Raw genomic sequence first — 22,553 nt, 5'->3', positions numbered from 1 at the left:
GAGACATGCAAATTGGAACAAATAGTACTTGTATTCATGCCTATTCACACCCCTACACATGTAGCCTCAAAACAAGACTTATACGGTATGTACAGGTCCGCTATTTTTTTTCTGTACTGCTGGATCTGACTTACTGGATTAGAGCACAACTCCTCCATTGACTGGGACACATTTAGTTTGGTTTTGGCCCAGTTTGGTAACACTTCAGGATCAGGAACAACCACACCAACTAAACATGACTGAAAACAGAAATACATGTATTCCCAAATATGGGTATCATAAACAACATGAATATATAAGAAAGTTATTGGTGAAGAGAGGCTGAACCTACCTTTAAGCTCTCTCCATGAATAAATACTTGTGCCACAAGTTGACTTCTTACATAAACATTTTCTATCTTTTCTGGGGCAATGTATTCACCCTACAGAAACAAGCAAGACAATAATATAATTTCACTGTAGCATAGCATTATCAATATACATGCATCATAAAATCAAAAAACGTATTTGTACCGTAAACATATACTCGCCTATAAGTTGATATCCCATTTATACACACATACTACTACTATCGGAAAATTGTTCTTGCAGCAGAGCTTACAAATTGCAACATATGACAGGTTTTTAATGCGTTAATGTCAGTTTAATCAGTAACAAAACACCAAGAGGGATCATTTAAATAAAGCAGAACCACTGCAATGTTATTAATGAAAATGTTATTGATTTTAATATCGTTTTTATATGTCAGTTAAAGTCAACATTCAGCATTTTCTATTGCAAACATTTCACAAACAACAAGCCTCAATTGTAAAGTACATCAATATTCCATATTTTCTTAATGTATGGAACCAGTGCACTAGATATTCACTAGAAGATACTCACTAGATATTCACTAGAAGATACTCACTAGATATTCACTACATTATAAGTGTGGATATGTTTTCCATTTCATTTACCTGTAATATTCATTTTAAATAGGGGAACGTACCATTAAACAAACACAAACAGCAGAATGGTCATTGTCAAACAATTAAAGGGGCACCTACAGTGAGATAGATATCAGTATCTACCATATTTAAGCAACAGTAATTAATTGATCATTTGTATATTTAACCATGCTTTATCAGATGGCTTGGACAGTGAGCATCTTCTAATATTAAATAGCTTGGGCAGTGTTTCTATTTCTATTCTATTTCAGTTACCTGGTATCCAATTTTATGTGGTAAAATTAAAATTCTAATCACCATGTTGAACAGAAAAAACCCAAAAAACTAATTATTTTCCTATTTATTCAGTGTTAGACTGTTTACTTGTGCACAGTTGTAAAGATCAACATACAAAGAGAAGCAACTCTTCCTAGAAAATAAACTTTGATCCGATCAATAATTGAATACAACTTATAAAAGGGTCAATGTCAAAATATTCTAGGGCTGAAACGATACGCCCCCTTCACGATACGATACATATTGCAATACTTATGCCACGATTCAATACTTTCAATACAATGCAATTTACAGAAGAAACCAATAATAACATTGAAGAAAAAATTAATTATCAAGATTCAAAATCATAATTTTAAAAGCAAAACTGCCAAACGGTGAGATGCCTGTTCGCTATAGTTTAAACTGATATAGTTTATTATTATTTTCATCAACCTCAAGGCAAACAACAGTTGGAACATTATTTGACGCTATTTTGTCCCTCATGCTGGTAGAAATAATATGTACTGGCCGAAACTGATGTATTTTACTGAACCTGTTTGTAATAAACATATCGAACCGAAAATCGAGGCAATGAATCGAATATTGAATTGAGCGTTTATATTGAACAGTATCGATATTTCGGTGAATCGTTTCAGCCCTACAAAATTCCTGTAAATTTCTCTGAGAAACGGGTCCCTGACTTGTGCTTGGGTCAACTTATATGCGAGTATATATGGTATAATTTTCAAATTTCATTTAAATTACCTGTGCTAATTTGAATATATTCTTCTTTCTGTCAATAATTTTCAGAGTACCATTCTAAAAAAAAAAAAATACATACAAGTTTAATTTTGTATTGCTTAAAGTGAAGTTTCCTTTATCATCATTACTTTTTTTCCATTATATTATGCACCTACTTCAAGCCATTGGCCAATGTCACCAGTGTGAAGCCAACCATCCTTATCTAGAGCTTCTTCAGTCTTGGCTGGATCTCTGTAGTAACCCAGAAACACATTGGGGCCTTTTATGCAAACCTGGAATAGAGGTTAAACAAGAGTGTTCAGAGACCTCCATCCCTGCCAACACTCCCCAATCTCTCTTCTTATCCACATATCACAAACAAAATTTAATCAACTCTTGCCAGTCATCAAACCAATCTTTTGTGAAAATTGGAATGAAATCCAATATGCTATTTTTATGATCTACATGTCCACACATAACCGAAACACTTTGCAAATTCAGGATCCCACTATAAGCTCATAATGGCAAAAACTACTCTTGTGGTCTTGATCTTGAACTCAGTGCCCCAAAATCTGCAGGTCTTTTTATTGTTGTTTCTTTACCTTCTACCTTTGTACCAAATACAAACTCTAAAGGTTGAACAAAACTAAAGTTCTTGTTAAGACTTTGTCCTAGTGATGTTGAAATACATTCATGTAGACATGACCATTGTCCACTTATATACAAAACATGAAGTCCTTAAAATCAAATCAAATGTACACAGGTTATTGTGTCATCAATCTAATTAAAATTAGATCTTTGATCCGCTCATGCGTAGCGATTGCATGAGCGGATCAAAGATCTAATTTTAATTAGATTGTTGTGTCATGCAATCCCAAATTCATAATCTAGTTGACAGTTATCTTCAGATTTTAAAACCTTCCCTTTTCCCTAACTCAAGTAAAAGTAAAAATTGGGGTTAAAATGACTGTTTTCATTGCTTCATATGTTGATAAAATCTCCTGGAAATGCCCCCCCCCCCCCCCCCTTTACATTTTGGAGGGTTCTCTTGGATTGGACCCAAGACTGCATCATATGTATGATTACTGTGTACCTCTCCTTTGTTGTCCTTTGCATAGTAATTCATATCCTCCACATCAGCCAATTTAATTTCACAGCATGGCAAGGGTGGACCCACATTTCCTATAAACAAGAAAATACACTGTACAATAAATCTAAAAGAAATCATGGTTTTTCTTTTTTCTTTCAGGGAATTCACAAGGTGACAGTAAAAATTTCAAATTAGCAAATAGTTATCATTGTGATTGTTTTTTAAATCTAGTCTCTGAATTAATATCTTTGTATTGTACTGAATGAAGAAACATGCATGAGTATATGCGAAATGTGTCATAGGTACCGTTAAGCACTCATTCATGCGTGTTTATTTATTCAATATAATACAAACCTAATCCATCAATCATCCATTAAATTATTTTTTTCAAATGTTACAAAACAATTTGCACTATTTTATAGTCGCTTGTGTAATTCACAGTACATATGCCAATTATTCTTGTGTTTGAGACATATTTCAATTATTCTGGTGTTTGAGAGTTATTTCCCTTTCCTTGACATTCCCCTACTAGCAAATGATGAAAAAAAAAATTAATCTTTAATCTAAGTGATTTGAACTTACACAACAATAAAAATGCTTTGCTAAAAGACTCCAAAACATTGTCACAGAGTACAGCAAGTCTAAATGAGTGTCTTGAAAAATCACTAAGATGCTAGATACCTTATTTTTTTTTAAATAGATATAAACTCAGTATAAAAACCAGTATGTCACTTAACATCAGTGTACTCTGCTTAGACCTGCCTTAGAAGCTACATACTGAAGCCATTGTGCTTTCATTAGCTTCTGGGAAAGTCCCCAGACCATGGATAGAGAGTATCTAGAGTTGACCTCTTCTATTCTGAACCATAGTCCACTAAGAGCTGTGACGACCTTTGCTGGTGGAGCTTGGACTGTTACAGAACATAGTCATAGCATAGTCATGCAGGTACTGCAATTTGCAGGAACTGAATGGGGCTTACTCTATCAGAGTACTTCTTTTTAAAATAGGAATATTTTATGCTTTGTGTTCAAATCATAGCTACCTAAACCAAAATCACATACCTGACGTCCACTAGTAATTTACATGGGTATTATTGCTGATGTAATCAATTATCAAAATTAGCACCGTCTAGTTTTTTGGGTATGTGAGGTTATCAACTACAATGGAAAACATAATGCAAATCATCACATTTTCCATAGTAATTAATCATCTCACATACCCCCAGTGGTTCCTTATGTGATAATTTGCAATTGGCAACCTTTTATAGGTTTATTACAGCTGCAACAAAGCTCCTTACACATCTGTGCAAGTCTCAAGAAATATAAGGAACAATCTTTACCAATGAGCACAATTTGAACCTTTCATGGAACTACGAATTAAAGGATTTTTACCACGATTTTTGATGTAATAAAATCAAAAGGAGTAACCTTGATAAAGCTCATTTCTGTTATTACTCCCAATTATTGATACAAACATGCATTTTATCTGCACATATTCAAAGCCGATTCACAAATCGTCACTAATGAGCTATCTAGTCATGTGATACGTCATCACATCATATGTGTCAATTGCTGCAGCAGCTACACGAAGTGTGTGGATAGATTCTATTGAAAGTCATAAATTATATAGAATGGATAGTCAATGTTACGACATTGATGACGTCCCGTTAGTATTTTAAGGCATAGGGTCTTAAGATATTGGTAAAAATTTTGCATGTTCCAAAAAGGTGGCGAAATTAAAGATCATAACTAGAAAATCACAAGAAGTTCCTAAGAATGTTTACAAACACATTGGATACGATAGTAATTACAAAATAATTCCCTGTTCTCATTTGCCTAAACTGGTACCCTGTTGACTTTGCATCTCTTATGTTTGTGTGTAGCCACCAATCAGCAGGGTACCAGTTTAATATATTGTCCTCCAGACAAACATTTTATAAAGGGCCAAAACGTCAAAATGACTTCAATTTCAAAGTGCTGCAGCTATAGATAACTCATAATTAATACTACAAATTTGTTTTTTGGAGTTCTTCTTGCAAAATATTGTGATGTCATTTTTGAGATAAAAGATAGACCCTATGCCTTTAAGAAACTCTTCCCACAACATTTTTTTGGTGCTAATAGCTGATTATTACAGCCATATACTACACAATACACCATTAAGGGACTTGTAACCATTGAATCTCTACAATATTATCAATAGCCTGCTGCCTGTGCTGTTCACAACTTGTTTATTAAATGCTTTATATTTTCTCGCTTCGCCACGATTGACAGGTATGACATCACACACTAATGGTGCAAAAATGGTGCAAAAATCTTACATGAAAATATGCATATCTTGCTTTTTGCAATTTCAATACAAATTAATCACTAAATCATCGACAAAATAATACTTGCACGATTTAAAACACCATACTATCAGATATATTTACAATCAATAAAAATCATGGTAAAAATCCTTTAAATTGCTGAATTCCATGTACAGTAAAACACAGTTATAGCGAACCTCCAGGGCCAGGGGAACCAAACTTTGTTATATCCAATCATATTTTCAATATTTTTCTATGATAGGGGAATAAATATCACTTTGCAATAAGTGTGAATTCGTTATAAGCATGTTCGTTATAAGCATGTTTTAATGTAACAGGAGATTTCTTAAGGTTGCAATTATGTGATAGGGAACATAAAACCTTCCTTAGTTTTCAGTGCCAAGAAAATCATTTGGCCATGTAAATAAATAAAAAAGTCATTGCGACACTGTAACAATATATGTAACTAGTTCTAATTGTAACGGGGACCGTTACATATGTTCCCCAAACCTCGCCCAATTCAAAAGTGATGTCCTTGTGAATCTATAGCAAAAAATCATTTTATTTTAGCCTTTAATTACATGTAGTACGTTCAATATGGTCATTTCAGTACCAAAAAATGAAAGAAAGCGTTGCACGCGCATACACGCGCACGCGTGTATGATTCCGAATTTTTGTTGATGTCGTTCAACAGGCATTTGTATCATATACCCACAGTGTGAATTTCATAACATTTCCACCAAATATAAGAAAGTTATAGCGATTTTAAAATCGTCCAATCAGAATTCAGCACACGTGCATGCACGTGCTGAGCAGTAATTCTAACCACAGTAATTTGTAAGGAGTACCAAGACACATCTAAACCATTAATATCAATAGAATTTGATGAAAAACAAAAACGTTATCGTCCTTTAAAAATTGTACATTTAAAAAACGTTGCACGCGCATGCGCGTGTGCGTTGGCATTTTATTGTTACACCAATATATAGATACACATATTGTCTACGTATGCTGTGAATATCATCTCATTCGCTTCATAAATAAGATAGTTACAAACGTTTTAGTATTATCCAATCAAAATGAAGCGCACGTGCATGCGCGTGCAAATTGGTAATTTTGACCATGCATATCAGTTAACGGTCCCAATATCTACCTATGATATGAATTTCAAGCCATTTCAATGAACAACAAAAAAGTTAGACTGATTCCAAAGTTAGTGTACAAATTTTGTAATGCGCGTGCACGTGCATGCGTGCTGACAAAATAACTATTATTTTTCATATGTACAAATGATATACTATCATCCTATTTAGGTTTTATATCGCTTCCTTCAATATTCTGATTTTCCATTTTTTGTACCAAAATTGCAATGTACGTGCACGCGCGTGCATGCACGTGCAGACAAAATGACTATCACTATGCACATCTACAAACGCTATACTATCATCCTGGAAAGTTTCATATCGATCGCTTTTGTAGTTTCTGAGAACACTACCGGACAAAAAAGTACCGGAGAAAAAGAATAATAATAATAATAACTAGACACTCATTACTAGTAATGAGTAGGTCTTCCGTTAGACCACTTCCGGTAAAGAGCTTTCTGTTCCTACGAAAACCATTTAAATATATCAGAAAATGTGCCTTAACAATGAATGAGAAATGTATTATCGAATTTTTTACTCCTTTCTCGTAACTTCCGGTGACGACCGGAAGTACTATTCAGATGCTTTTTCCTATAAATGACAGCGACTCTTTACTGTCTATATTCCCTGAAAATTTCACGTCTCTATCTGAAAGAGTTCTCAAAAAAAGAAGTAAACCTAAGAAAGAAAAAGTAGTAGGTTACTACCGACCGGAAGTCAATTTTGAAAAACAAAATTATCAAAACTTTGGAAGTTTATACTTTTATTAAGACATGTGAAAATCATATGAAAGACTTCAAATATAAGCGAGATTTATAGAGACAAAGAGACGAAAATTAAAAAGGTATTTTATCAAGAAACCGGAAGTAGTCGTTTTGACTACCAACAGAGTCAATATTCTTTTGACACTTTGAAAGAGACTTAATAAACTAGTATAGGTTTCAATTTAAAGGAAAAAGTTTGAAATTTGCGATTCTTTTCATCACTTCCGGTGACGACAGGAAGTGACGGTCGACATGTTCAACCCACTACTGCACGCCTACAAACGGAGATTGATCATCCCTGAATGTTTGATGAACCTATATTTTACTTTTTCCAAGAAAAATGCTGGACAAAATTCCTTTTGAGAAACAGAAAATCGGCCATATTTTCCGACCGGAAGTGAATTTTGTAAAAACAAAAAGAATTATAGCAAGGTCATTTCATAAGACATTATACCTGAAAATTTCAGCCATCTCTGAGAAATCACTCGAAGAAATCGGTAAATCGACAATTATTCAAATACTTCCGGTATAGACCGGAAGTGACGGACAAAAAAATTGAATGTATGTGTACAATGGACTAATGTTAGTTGATCAACTCTACAAGTTTCAAGCGTCTATCTATATTCATTATTGAGAAACTGAAAAAACAAGGTTTGAATATGTCCACCCTATATCTCACGACCGGAAGTGAATTTTTTCAAAAATATTTAAATTTACTCTAGACATTTATAGTGTCTATAACATACGTAAAATTCAAATCATTAACTTGTTTTATGACCGAGATTCATGGCACTGAAAAATGAGAGAATGAATAGTCTTTCTTTGATATAACCGGAAGTTGGAGTTTCAACTTCCGGTGGGGTCAACATTTTTTTGAGAATTAGAACCAGACCTAGTAAACCGATATAGGTTTCAGTTTGAAAGAAAAAAGTTTGAAATATATGATTCATTTAATCACTTCCGGTGACAACCGGAAGTGACGGCCGACATTCTTAACCCTCTACTGCACGCCTACAAAGTGAGATCTATTAACTCTGAAAATTTGGTGACTCTATCTTTTACCGTTTCTGAGAAAAACGCTGGACAACAAAAACAGCTAATAAGCCGTATTTGCCGACCGGAAGTAAATTTTACAAAAATATTTGACGTTACTCTAGACATTTATAGTGACTATTTTATATTTAAAACTCAAGTCATTAACTAGTTTCATGACCGAGATTTATGGCACTGAAAAATGAGAGAATGAATAGGCTTTCTTTGATAAAACCGGAAGTTGAAGATTCAACTTCCGGTGGGGTCAACATTTTTTGAGAATTAGAACGAGATATAGTAAACCGAAATAGGTTTCAATTTGAAAGAAAAAAGTTTGAAATTCATGTTTCCTTTAATCACTTCCGGTGACGACCGGAAGTGACGGCCGACATTCTTAACCCCCTACTGCACGCCTACAAAGTGAGATCTATTAACTCTGAAAATTTGGTGACTCTATCTTTTACCGTTTCTAAGAAAAACGCTGGACAAAATATCTTGTAAAAAGAGGAAAATTGGACATATCTTGCGACCGGAAGTGAATTTTGAAAAAATGAAAAAAATGCCTCGAGGTACCATCGTTCTCTATAACCTGTGAAAGTTTCAGGAAAATCCATCCAACGGTCTCGGAGACGAAAGGGAAAATAATAATAATAATAATAATAAACAGTAGAATCACTAGAAGGTCTTCCGTTGGAAAACGGAAGACCTTAATAATAATAAGAAACAGAGTAAAAACAATATGTTCCCAAACTTTGTTTGGGGAACATAATTATACAGTACCTGTGTCAGGATCTCCTACCAGAGTCACAGTACAGATAGCATGGGATTCTGTCTGTCCGTATCCCTCTATTATCTACAAAATACCGGTTTATCAATTGTTACAATTATGATTATCTATACAAACTAGAAGGGCACTGTGTGAAAAAGGATTATGGTATGATGTCTTATTTGACTTAAATATTGTTTAGACATTTATATTTCATGAGTCTCTCTCTCTCTCTCTCTTTCTCTCTAAGTAAAACATTTTACTTTCATGTTCCCTTTTATTTTTAATTTCGATATGTAAAGACCAAACACAAAGAATTTTTACTTTATGGAGAGAGAGAGAGAGAGAGAGATTTCACAAAAAAATTAAAGCAAACTTATTAACAGTAAACTATGCAACAACCAATATACTTCTTTAAAACAGACAAACAATGGCTACAACCCTCTTTAATATTGTTAGAAGTACTAAACCTAATTTTTTGAAACTGAATTATTTTCCCTCAGATTGACAGAACATTTCAGCTAGAAGATCTTTAGCAGAAAATGTGTGGGCCTTTAGCACAAGACATTCTTGTGGAACTGAACATATGTACCTTTTCCACTAACCACACTAAGTCTGTTATAGCCTGCTCATCCACTGGGTGGTGGAAGTATAATGAGTTGGATCTAGTCCATTTTGATACTTAATGTCTAAAACATCAGCACTATCAAAATGTGTATGTTTTAGTAAGTTTTATCTTAGAGAATATTTCCTAACCACCAAAATCTTCATTGAGTTTGAAACTTATTCATTAATCTGCTAACCATTTGTAAATTTTTGCTGATTTTACATTAATTTATATTGTTTAAAAAGAAATAAAATATCTGTGAAAAAAAATTTGCTTAAATATACATTGAATATTTACAGTTAACCAATATTTCTTCCACTAAAATGTCCACTAAATATCCATTCACACTGTTAGAAATTCTGATAAAATGCCCTGCAGCCCAAGTTTTCAACCCATGATAATATTTAGTATGTAAAACTTTCTGTGCATACAGATGCACATGAATGCCAAACAACTAGTTTTGATAGTGTAATGTAGACCAAATACAGTTCAAAGGGTTCATGTTTCAAACATGATTTTATTTTCAGTCAATCTGAATGCATAAAACAAATAATGACTTTCTTTTCTTAGAATATTTAACATGACAAGTCAGCACTTCAACAGTTTGTATCAGTAAAATGAAACAGTTAATAATGAAATAATAATCTTAATTTTTAAAGGGACATGGACATGATTTGAGCTGAAAATTTTCAAATCTTATTTTTCCATTTTTATTATTGTATTTCTAATGGACAACCAAAATATGAATATCAGTTGTTGAGTTACAAGTGAGATACACCACTCGCAATTCTTTGTTATGTAAATGTGACAGACTCATATTATACATGTATATTGTATGATATGATGGGTATATGTATAAAGAATCAGTTCATTTTTTACACACATGAATAAAATGCTTAGGCAAGGTAATGTAATTTAAACATGCAGTCAAGCATAAAATTTGGTCACCTTCCCAGTGCAATGGCCTGGGGTATATAATTATAGTTTGGCCAAATGTCCCTTGTGTCTTTTAATTTCATTGGTGTTTTAGTTTGTCTTATGTCATTGGATTGGTCTTGGAGATTTTCCCTCCAAGAGTTCTGTTCTTTGAGGTCAGTCTTTATTCAGTTTTGAAGAAGAGAGTTGATTTCAGTAGATCTGACATATTTTGACAATTAGACATAGACCGACATTTTTCCTCTTGAATGGTAAGTTAATAATTTATTACTAATGCTAAACTATTCTATAATTCCTTTACTAAATGTTAAATCTGTAGTTTTGCATAAAATTCCTTTTGTTACCACATTCCTGGAATAAATGATCAGTGAGAGTGAGACTTATATAATGTAAATATCTGTGATAGTAATGTATAAGATTTGTCTCACTGTGATATTATTTTAAAGCAAAAGTATGTTTTATGACTTACAAGATATTGCAGATATCATAATTAATTTATAGATCAGACCAGTTTGGTGTCATCTGTAAATATTGTTCACTCAAGCCTATTCCCATAGAATGGTATGCTCACCATATGGTTTTTATTTAATTCAATAATTAATAATGTTAATACATATTATAATGATAATTATTGTAATGTTTTATGATGAAGTTAAAGTCTATAGGACTTGGGAGATTTAATATGTGATGTATACAGGTATAGAGTTATCTCCCTTGATATAGATCACCCATGTAATTCTATAATCGTATATTGGTTGTACATCAGTATTTGTGTGAAATTATAGTATTCATGTTTTATATAGCATATTACTTAAAATTGTTAAACATTGTTGTTATAGGGTTTTGTCAATGGACAATTCGTACATTGGTAACTCCTGAATAAACGTCTTGTCGAGAACCCAAACAGGTGTTCCTGTTATTGCTTTAAGGGATCGAGAAACCTGTTACATAAACAAGGCTCATGCCATGCTTTTGATTACATAGGTTAAATATACAAGTAAAAGTTTCGTTCAAAGCAGATTTTTATCAATTTACAAGTTACTTCTGAACACAATTAAATAGTTTCTAGTGTTTGTACTTGTAACTCAACAACTGATATTCAAATTTTGATTGACAATCAGAAATACCTTAGTTAAGCATTCTAAACAATAAAAATGGAAAAATAAAATTTGAAAATGTTCAGCTCAAATCATGTCCATGCCCCTTTAAAGTTGGACATAACAATGAACATTAGCTATATATTAGCTATTTACCGACTTGCTGCTGCACAGATGTTGGCGTTATGGGGTCAATTTGTGAGGGGAAACAGAGTACCCAGAGGAAACCCATGTGTCCAAGCGGACAACCACAATACTCTCTCACATACAACCACAGGGGCCAAGCCTGTTTTGGGCTTGAACTCTCATAAATATAGAAAGGGGTCTAACTCTATAAATAATGTGAAATTTTAATTGACATGTCTGAAGTCTTCCACACTAGTCTAAATTTCTCTGCTGTCATAGAAGAGAAACCACTTGGTGACCTGGACCGGTAAATGTCCTAGTAAAAATAAATATATGAAATCTAGTTAAAACATTAATCTATGCAGGGAGACCGGCAAATTACACAATACTGCATATAGTTTCTGATTTTTAAGGCATAAGTGAGTGGGTAGTTTTTTATCTGGGTCAGATATATTTATTGAATCACAGAGTTTGGGCCCAAAACAGGCTTAGCCCCTGTGCATACAACCACTGCCAATGACGGGAATTGAGCTTGGTTCGCAGTGGTAAGAAGTGAGTGCGTTATCCACTACACTACCCGAACACCCAGGTATAGAATGTGGAATTCAAGAGATAACAAATATATGGTCCCTGATGTAAAAATTATTTCTCCAGGTGACTTTGCTATCTCAGGTGCTGTTCTATAACTGTACAGGATTCATTTAAGAAGTTTCATTATACAGTGAATTGTGATTTCATTGTTTACTTACTGGACATCCCACACAACATCTCAGAAAGTGAAGGACTTTTGGGGACAGGGGAGCAGATCCTGTTGTTATAAGCTTCACTTTTCCTCCTAAACTGGCCTGAATCTTCTTGAATACCACCTTGTCCCATATACTATCTTTACGTATAATATTTCTGTCCAGAAAATTATAATGTTTCAATATTTTGGCAAAAGATTATATCAACATTACAAGTCACATACATCAAACTACAACTACTTTGCTGTCAGAAACATTAAAAAGCATGCTTGTAATAAATACATTGTATTAGTTGAAAATTAAAAGTTCAAACAGTACAGCTCATATACAATAAAGTATACATACCTTTTTAGCTCATTTTCCTTGCTGGCAATGGCCATATTGAATAACTTTCTCTTTATAGAGGATCCTTCATTTATCTGATTCATGACCTTTAAGAAAAAAAGCATACTACTCTTAAAATTCTGATTGTCAACCTGTATTTAGTTCATGTGCCTTATATGTTATCACTCAAAAGAACCAATATATATGCTGTCAGAAAACTTATTGTGTATCAAACACATTTTCTGTTTAAAAATCCCACTTATACAGTTAGTACAGATTTATTTCATACATCTATACTTTAAACATTCTTTTTCATTAGGAAAAGTTTTCCATATGAATTGTCATAACCCCACTAGTGTGGAGTATGACACCAGTCTTATACACACTATGTTACCTTATCATAGACTCTGTTTAGTAGTCTAGGTACTGATGGGAAGAGTGTAGGTTGCAGCTCCTTAATATCATCCATTAGTAATTTTACATCGCCTTGAAAGAATCCTATTCTGGCTCCACTTAAGACACAGTAGCTCTATAATAAAACAAGAATATCACTAAAACTGATAGATGCTCCCTGCACTGCATCTAACCAATGAACTACTTCATGTCAAATGACTCACACAATGATCAATATAACTGCTGAAATATTGTTGAAAGTAAAGATTTTTTCATACATAAGGTATATGTTCTGAGTGATCTTGACCTTTCCAAAATGACCTTGAGAGACCTTGGTCTAAAAGATCCAATAACTGTTGAAATATTGTTGAAATGAAGTTTTATATGTATACATATGTATATAAGGTATGTTTCTAAATTGACCTTGAGTGACCTTCGTCTGAAAGCCATTTGCCTGTTACTTATTTGTGCGATATATGATCAAAACCTGTTCAAAAACTGTTAAAATAAGAAACTTTTTTCCTTATATACTATGAATGACAAAAAAGAATGAAAACTGATAGGAACAAATCACAATTTAAACATGGCTACAAATACTTGCTTACCTCTGGTTTGATTGTGTTTTATTGTAAAACAGTTGCATAGGGATTTGACACAAGTTCTAAAAACTTAGACCACCCTCTCCTTATATATATATATGGCAATACCATATTAATAAATATACTCCATAATATGCATGGTGACTATATAAGACCAACTTTGAATATAAGCATACTACGAAATATTCAATATTAGTCATGACATCTTGCATACCTCTAGTAACCTTTCATAGGAATGAGCCAAAGGCAGATAAGAGATCAGTGTATCTTCAGGAGAGATGTCTACTCCACCGGGTTTCTTGAATTAAGAAAAGGATGAATTAGAAAAATTCACTTTAGAATAATTCTCATGCTTGACACAAAAGTTCTAACAGTCATTCAAATATATATCACTTATCATAAACATTGACAACAAAGATTGCTTGTTTTATTTGCTGTAGATGAGTATGCCGTATACATTAAAACTCTGCCCTCACATTTTTGGGGTGGATTATAATAGTTGAAAATGACAAATTATAGACTCCTCACCAGCACTGTTGCTGCTGCCACAACTGTTGCCAAGGTACCTCTGTGTGTTAACATGGCACCTTTGGGTAAACCTGAAAGCATAATGAAATTATATATCTTTGCTAGTTTTATGTGAAACATATTGCTCCTAGTGATAGCCATTTAAAATCATCACCCCCTTTTGATTCGATTGATAAGTATTACATAGTGCACTCTTATTCACCATAATATGAAAACATATAAAATGCTTTCATATAAAGAACTCATTCAACAAATCCAATTACAGTTTATTTAAAAAAAAATTCTGACAGATTGACAGACAAACAGATGGATCAAATACAACAAGTTTCCTGCTAGCAAATGTAAACCATTTTTTTCTAACATTCTTAAGTCTCATAATTATCATATATATGTCATATCAAATTGTAAAAGGGGATCCTACTAAAAATAGACAAGTGGCTTTCATGGACTATTCTTAGATTTAGGCATATTCAGTATCATACTGTTCCATCTCATGGACTATTCTTAGATTTAGGCATATTCAATATCATACTGTTCCATCTCATGGACTATTCTTAGATTTAGGCATATTCAATATCATACTGTTCCATCTCATAGTCAACTTTTCAAACAAACAGCAAAGTTTTTAAGATACACATAATCTTTTCTGAGTGTATGTGTGTGTTTTACATTATATAAAATGATTATGCTATATCTGTATATGCATAGCTTTACCTAAATAAACATAACAATATAAGGGCATACGAATACTTCATTGAAGTAATATCATTGCAGATTCCCTATTCAAATTCAAAAGCCAGGGTACATTATATTTAATCAAAGATCAAACATTGTTGCAAATTATGCATTGAATCGATCATATTGCTAAGATGTAAAATTAATTTCTTATTACAAGATTTATATATCATATTTGATTTTCAAGTCAGAGAGAATGTGTCCACTTTTATATGTTCCAACTTTGATTTACCCACTTGATGGCTGTGCATTACATTAAGACTGTCAACAATATTAGGACATGGAAAAAATGTATTAAGCCAATATGTAGTTGACTAACACACACTGAGTGCAAAGAAAGGAGGGGAAAAAGTTAACACATTTTGTCAGCAACTTACTTTAGAATACTGTACAAGGAAAGGTTATTGAAGTTTACTAATCAAATTGACCGGTGCAGTTGAGAAAGATTTCAGAAGGAATTTGCAATGAACTATTTTGTTAACAAACAATTAATTACTTTGTTAACAAACAATTAAATACTTTGTTAATAAAAGGTTATATTTGACTGATACTGCTGTGAAATTTTATTTCATATTATCACAGCTCAATTCAATTTATGTCCTAAAATTTCTACATTTCTATGCCATGGATACCGTAAAAAAGTATCTTTAAAAATGTATACAAAGTATGTTTTAAATTATATCACTTGGGTTCGAATTTACTATTAATAAGAATACTCTTTAATAGTAAATTTGAACCCAAGTGATACAATTGTCTGTGCTATGACTCATACATCAGCCTGATAATAATTTCCTTGCAAACCCAGCATAACAACAAATTTAATCTTTATACATATGTTGCTGTCATTGAAATTTTCAAAACATAAATTTATCACTCTAAAACTATTAAACTATCATTCATTTTTGCAAGACATGAAGGGGATATATTAATGAGGACTGTTGTCATATGAAAACATTCACCAAGACGCAAACACTGAAGGAGGGGGAGCACTTAAAAATCAATGACATATTTATCATAAACCAGCACGTTTACATGTTCTACGCAACTGCTGTTTTGTGTACACCACTGTGCAAACACAATGCACAATAAATATCCCCTGTCTATTGAAACATACATTGTAAATATTACCTGTTGTACCACTGGTGTAGCATAGTACACATAAATCATCAGGCTTGGCAGGCTGAAAAACAACCATAAAATTATTCACTGAAGTAAAATATACCGGTAGTATGTATTTAAAATACGACATGACAAGTTTTTATGTCTGCACTATATTTAATCACACTCTGTGTTAAAATAATTATGACAAATATATGAATAATATCGAAACATAGCAATCACTGTAAAAATTCTCAAATTTTAATGTAATTCATATTCACTCTGATTAAAATCAGATCCTTAGATCTGCTCAAATAGCTCAATATTTGTGTAGTGGGATACTGAGCAGATCTAAGGATCTGATTTTAATCAGAATGATTTAAATTCAGTTAATTAAACTTAAAATTCTTTTATTGAGACAGCACATTTTCATTTGGTACGAATATTAACAACTTTTTAAAATTGTGCTTACTTTTGGCTCCTGTGGTTTCTGTTCACCTAATGCCTGCAAACAAAATAATATACATATAATCATATTCAAACAAACAACCTAACACTAAACTGACCTGACAAGTCTGACCCTTCCACAGGGCTTACCCATTACCCAAATGGGACAAAATTAACCTTTTTCATCAGTGACCTTAATAAAGATGACGTTGAATCAGGTCAAGAAACACCCTTTTATCGCAATTAATTACGTGAAGTATAAGAATTTATCAAGTCTTTGCTGCAAAGTCAAACCTCAAACATGAATTTTCCTTATATCTCCTAGTGGCCTTGTCCTTGGCCAAATGACCTTGCTTCAAGGTAATCCGGTCATGAGCAACATTTATTCCAATTACAATTTTCAAATATCTCTACATAAAATAAAACTTGGTTTGGGACTCAAACTTCCCAGTGATTGGAAAACTGAAACACTGTACATAATAATCATAAGCAACCTTTAAACCAAGTATAAGCATTTATATAACACAGGACATTTACATGAAACAGGAGAACATTTTAGTAAGAAATCTCTCTCTCTCTCTCTCTCTCTCTCTCTCTCTCTCTCCATGGGTAAGTGGCTGTAGCCAGTTAGCTCAGTGTTAAACTTTGTTTTTAGAACAAAAAGCATTGAGATCAATTCCAGAGTGACTATACATCTACATGTAATGGTAACTTAATTGATTTTAATCATATTTATGGATTATAAGGTGATCAATGTGATGAATGAATATAAATATTACATCACTAACATTCACTTTTGCTGTAATGCATGACTACATGTATTCATAATCATTCTTTGTAGACACTTGCTGCCCTTTGTTCTTCCTATCAAATTAAATATTACAGAGACTTACACCCAGTCTGATTAAAATCAAACCTTCACCAGTTCATTTTTATTTGATTGTCGACAATGAATGACAAAAACAGCTAGTGAAGGTTTGATTTAAGGTAGTACTGAATAGATACGCAAAAAATTATCCTCCGATTCAATTTTTTTTAAACTTCAATATTTTGTTCTAAGGAACAAAACCTCTTACTGTGCATGGTATAAAAGAAATCTATTGAATCATTTTTTGTCCACAGTTTGAAATATAGGGTATCAGACCCCAGATACAAGAGTGTGAAATTAAACATTCATGATAAGGATGTGTCCTGTTACGAAATCTCAACAAAATATATTGTAATTGATATATTTCTGTACACCATGATGTACACTGTAACATACATTTGCATCTTAAACGTAAAAATGCTACATATCCAAAGATCTCTAAAATTCAAATTTTGGAGGAAAAAAATTAACATAATGAACAAAATGATCCAGAAATTGATAGAAAATTCAACCAAGGATTTTGGAAATTTTTGACTTTTTAGATTATTTCATTAAGAAAAAAAATGACACGTTCCACAAATGACATCATCATATTTGACCTTTAGCCTAAAGATATGACCTTGACTTTCATTCTATTTAAAGACAAAATACTGCTTATACATGTGTTCAAATATCAGGTCTCTACTAGCTACACAACATAAGTTACGCTTTACAAGAGATAGTTAAACCTCACACAGATGAACATTGAAGACTCCCAGACCTCCAATATATTGGATGTCTCCCATATTTTTTAAAATATGCCAAATACATGTTATGGATTATATTAGTTAGTTCAGAACATCATTGAATATTGGTATTTATATGAAGATTTCATTTATCAAATTAATGACTATACAGGTGTTTGGTATTACCTTAAATCAGACTGATTTACATCTGGCTACTTAAATCACTTCTGAGATACATATAACATCAAACATGTATATAATGTACAGTGTTTAATACAAATGATCTTATCACTACAACTAAAATCATATTTTAAATTCAAATTCTAAATTAGTACATCTTCAGTGGAATTTAAAATATTAGTAACAAGAACCTTAAATACTATAGTATAGGAGAGAGGAGAAAATCTTTGGCTGGGCTGGAAATCGAACCCGGGACCATTGCATTACTAGTCAGGTGCTCTAACCACTAAGCTATCCAGGCCGATATCCACGGTCCGTATAGCCCTAATTACTACATTCCTCCCTCCTTAATTTGTATTCGCACTCAAAGACGCACATAACCCAGGTTCTTTTCGCCCCTGGCAGGACAACCTGCAAATCCAGGGGTGGTCAACGGCACCAAATAATGTAGTATAGGAGAGAGGAGAAAATCTTTGGCTGGACAGGGAATCGAACCCAGGACCCCTGCATTACTAGTCAAGTGCTCTAACCACTGAGCTATCCAGGCCGATATCCACGGTCCATATAGCCCTAATTACTACAATACAAAAGAACTGGGAAATACTATATGCAGCTGCATAATAATGCATTCTTATTTTAGCAAGATGCATTTGGCAGTGAAGATAATTAATTATGATTTACATTGTGCTAAAATATGAAAATCGTTATCTATCCATTATCATATATAAACGAAGCCCAGTAAAAAACAAATGATGAAGGACCTTTTCTCACATTTTAGCACTTGATTCATTCAGAAAGTCATTACAAGATAATTAAAAAATCACCATACTTCAGTGTGAAGAATAATCATACAGTCTGGACAGATAGTACCAAAGGATGGTTTATATAATCATACAGTCTGGACAGATAGTACCAAAGGATGGTTTATATAATCATACAGTCTGGACAGATAGTACCAAAGGATGGTTTATATAATCATACAGTCTGGACGGATAGTACCAAGGGATGGTTTATATGTAGTAAACGTATACACTAAAAACAGAAGACTACATAATTTAATGAATATGGTACACAATGTTTTACTTCACCATATAAAATGTATGACATAATCAATGAAATCACAGGCATGTAAGACTTATCTTGTTAGCAGTACAGTCCCTACCTCCAATTCTGAGTAGGTGAGGAGATCTATGCTGTGACTTGCAGCCCTCTTCTTGATCTCCGAGGTTGGCTCTTCCACCAGAATCACGATCTTAAGATTAGGGGTCTCGTTGATTTTGTCTAGTATTGCATTCACCTTCACATTCTTATCACAGATCACGGTCTTAATCTCAGCTGGAAAGAAAAAATTGTTCATCTTTATTCTATTACTTTCAAAAGAATAAATCGTAATATACATGTATGCATAAATTTATGCTCAGTGAATGATAAAAGTACATGTACACGATTGTCCTGTAATGTGATAAAAGTACATGTACACGATTGTCCTGTAATGTGATAAAAGTACATGTACATGATTGTCCTGTAATGTGATAAAAGTACATGTACATGATTGTCCTGTAATGTGATAAAAGTACATGTACATGATTGTCCTGTAATGTGATAAAAGTACATGTACACGATTGTCCTGTAATGTGATAAAAGTACATGTACACGATTGTCTTGTAATGTGATAAAAGTACATGTCAAGAAGTCAGGGTTTTATGCCCCAAAAAGGACAAAAGCCACGGTTTTACTTCAGAACATTAAAATACATTGAAAATTGCATCCTTAATGTGAACAATTTTAGCAAGGTGTAAATTGTAGAGAAAACGTTCACTACCCTGTTTAATTAAAATTACCTGTGTTCTGTCAACCCCTCCACAATTAAGTGGTTATCTTAGCTATGTGATGACGTCCCAGTGAAACAGCATGTGCCGATCAAGACGTTGTATTGCCAATATTTGCAAGGTGTGTAGTGTTAAATTGTAAACAAATATGTAGCATTTTATATAATTGTCTTGTTTAATATATTGAATACTATGTCATGTGAATATATTTCAATGAAATGCTACACATAGATGTACTTTATTGATTCTCGTTATAATGTCTTTTAGATCTAATGTTTTAGGATTTTTAAACTCTGGGAAGAGGCAAGAAAATAACTATTTTGAATAAGTATGGCAATTCATATTTGTACATGCAGACACCCATAGATATAATGTCGCTTGGAGTTCTGTTCAGTAGATCAAAATAATAAGAGCATGTGGCTACATCAAAACAGTTTTAGTTTGGATGGTTCATGTCCCTCAGATATTGGCTTGGCTGCCTATAGAATATGAAATATACCCATTTTTTGATTGTTTTTAGAGCAGTGGTGTATAGTTATATTTGTTTGTCGTCCTGAATTTTTAAATTGAACGTATTTTATTGAGAAAACATCGATAGGCCTGGGTACAATTAAGATCATTCTGTCAAGAAAATAACCTTATCCAAAAATAACATGGATTCATGGGGCCTGATATACGATTTTTTAAATTATGGGGTGTATTTGCCATCCATACCACATTAAACCAAAACCTGTTTGAATATTTAACATTGGTCCTCAATGGATGATGACCTTTTTTGAAAATTATAAAATCTGTAACATTTTCTCATGAAACTTCTAGCCAGTGTCAAAGAATAAATGAATTTGCCATGTATAACAATCAGCTGGTCAGACATTGTAAACAATCACACAACAATACAATCATGTCAATTTTTTCTCCACTAATAATTCATAATTTCTGTACCTTGGTTGATGATGTGTGTGCATGCCTCTGGACCCAATGTGTCATACAAAGGCACAAGGACCATGGAATACATGAAACAAGCTTGTTCTGTAATCCCATACTGAAAAAAAAAAACACCCAGGAAACTGTAATACAGTATAAAAATACTGGTATAAAGTCAACTCATACCAAAACCAACTTGACCACAAACTAAAACAGTACAACTTGTACACAATCCTCAAGAGTCAACTCATATACAAATCTTTGTGCACAAGTTGACCAGTCATCTTATATACACACATGGTTAAATATTGTTTGTTTTAATTAAAATTTCCATCAAAGAAAATGAATGCCTTAACTAATTAAGTAGAAAGCATAAAAGCACATACGAGGGTTCTCCTTAAAGTTTACAGAGAAGAATCGTTTAATGCAACTATGTACAATACATTTAAAAATTTATACCATGATTTGTACTAACAATAACCAGAAAAATATTGAACAAGAGAACCGCAAACAGTACATAATATGCCCATGAAAAAGCTTACACAGGGTGTTTTTCTTAAGCCATAATTTGTAGAAATTTGCTTCAGGTAGTATCAGTCATCATCAGGACATACTTTCTTTGCATAATATGAATATTTCCCAAACATGGACTAAGTTCAACAACCTGTAATTTTCTTAAAAATTTAAGAAAATCAAAATCCCTGCCACATGCACATCTTCAATACCCATACAAACACTCTGTAAAACAAGACGGTCCTCACTTGAAAATTGTGGGAGGGATTGTTGTTGTTGTTGTCGGTTCCTTTTTATTTACATGCAGATGTATGGGTATTGTCCACACTAGTGGGCCCCCTTCCAGGTATCTGGCTAGCTGCATGCATGGCAGATCTCACCTCAGATCTCCATTTATTCCGATCATGAGGGTCGGCAGTAGAGAGCTTCTGTTCTTTTCGATCTTTCTCTGTCAGCTCTCTCCATATCATTGGCCAACCAACTCTATGTCTACCAGGAACTTGTACATTGAGAAAGCACTTGACTGCACTGCTGGATCTGACAATGAGGCCATACCAGCGGAGTCTCCTTTCCCTTAAGATGAGGTCGAGGTCATCGAGACCAAGCCGCCCCAGCAATTCAGTTGAACCTACAGTGGCCATGCCTTCTGGCTAGGTGTAGCAGATCTGTCTGATCATGGCTCTGTCATTGCGATGTAGGCAATGGAGATTTGGCTTGGTCAGTGTCCAGGTCTCACGTGCTCCGAACACAAGTGTTATACACTCGACCATGGGTCTTGTACAACAGGAGGCGTGATGTCAGGACTGGTAGCATCTCCTTGAACTTCTTCCAAGCGG

At 33.4% G+C, this 22,553-nt stretch overlaps 1 protein-coding gene and 1 long non-coding RNA gene across 6 annotated transcripts in view; both read right to left on the bottom strand.

Annotated features, from left to right (window-relative positions):
* LOC125668549 (long-chain-fatty-acid--CoA ligase 5-like) overlaps positions 1 to 22,553 on the bottom strand; it is a 53,795-nt gene that overhangs the window by 5,014 nt on the left and 26,228 nt on the right. For all 5 annotated transcript variants that reach the window (XM_048902800.2, XM_048902797.2, XM_048902796.2 and 2 more), the window contains 15 exons: positions 21,223 to 21,322; positions 19,614 to 19,786; positions 16,704 to 16,736; positions 16,262 to 16,313; positions 14,399 to 14,469; positions 14,085 to 14,168; positions 13,273 to 13,407; positions 12,900 to 12,985; positions 12,561 to 12,711; positions 9,060 to 9,132; positions 3,036 to 3,124; positions 2,119 to 2,235; positions 1,967 to 2,020; positions 332 to 421; positions 135 to 239 (listed from right to left, as the gene is read on the bottom strand). In XM_048902800.2, the coding sequence (XP_048758757.1) occupies positions 135 to 239; positions 332 to 421; positions 1,967 to 2,020; positions 2,119 to 2,235; positions 3,036 to 3,124; positions 9,060 to 9,132; positions 12,561 to 12,711; positions 12,900 to 12,985; positions 13,273 to 13,407; positions 14,085 to 14,168; positions 14,399 to 14,469; positions 16,262 to 16,313; positions 16,704 to 16,736; positions 19,614 to 19,786; positions 21,223 to 21,322 (1,413 nt within the window). The remainder of the gene's footprint in view (positions 1 to 134; positions 240 to 331; positions 422 to 1,966; positions 2,021 to 2,118; positions 2,236 to 3,035; positions 3,125 to 9,059; positions 9,133 to 12,560; positions 12,712 to 12,899; positions 12,986 to 13,272; positions 13,408 to 14,084; positions 14,169 to 14,398; positions 14,470 to 16,261; positions 16,314 to 16,703; positions 16,737 to 19,613; positions 19,787 to 21,222; positions 21,323 to 22,553) is intronic.
* LOC125668558 (uncharacterized) lies at positions 18,082 to 19,576 on the bottom strand. The gene is made up of 2 exons (XR_007367682.2): positions 19,281 to 19,576; positions 18,082 to 19,028 (listed from the first exon to the last, which is right to left on the bottom strand). It is a non-coding gene; the product is annotated as an uncharacterized LOC125668558 (long non-coding RNA).

Source organism: Ostrea edulis, chromosome 4, assembly GCF_947568905.1.
Source record: "Ostrea edulis chromosome 4, xbOstEdul1.1, whole genome shotgun sequence".
Classification (NCBI taxonomy): domain Eukaryota; kingdom Metazoa; phylum Mollusca; class Bivalvia; order Ostreida; family Ostreidae; genus Ostrea; species Ostrea edulis.
The sequence above is the reverse complement of the archived record's forward strand: the minus strand, read 5'-3'. Positions and strand labels throughout refer to the sequence as shown.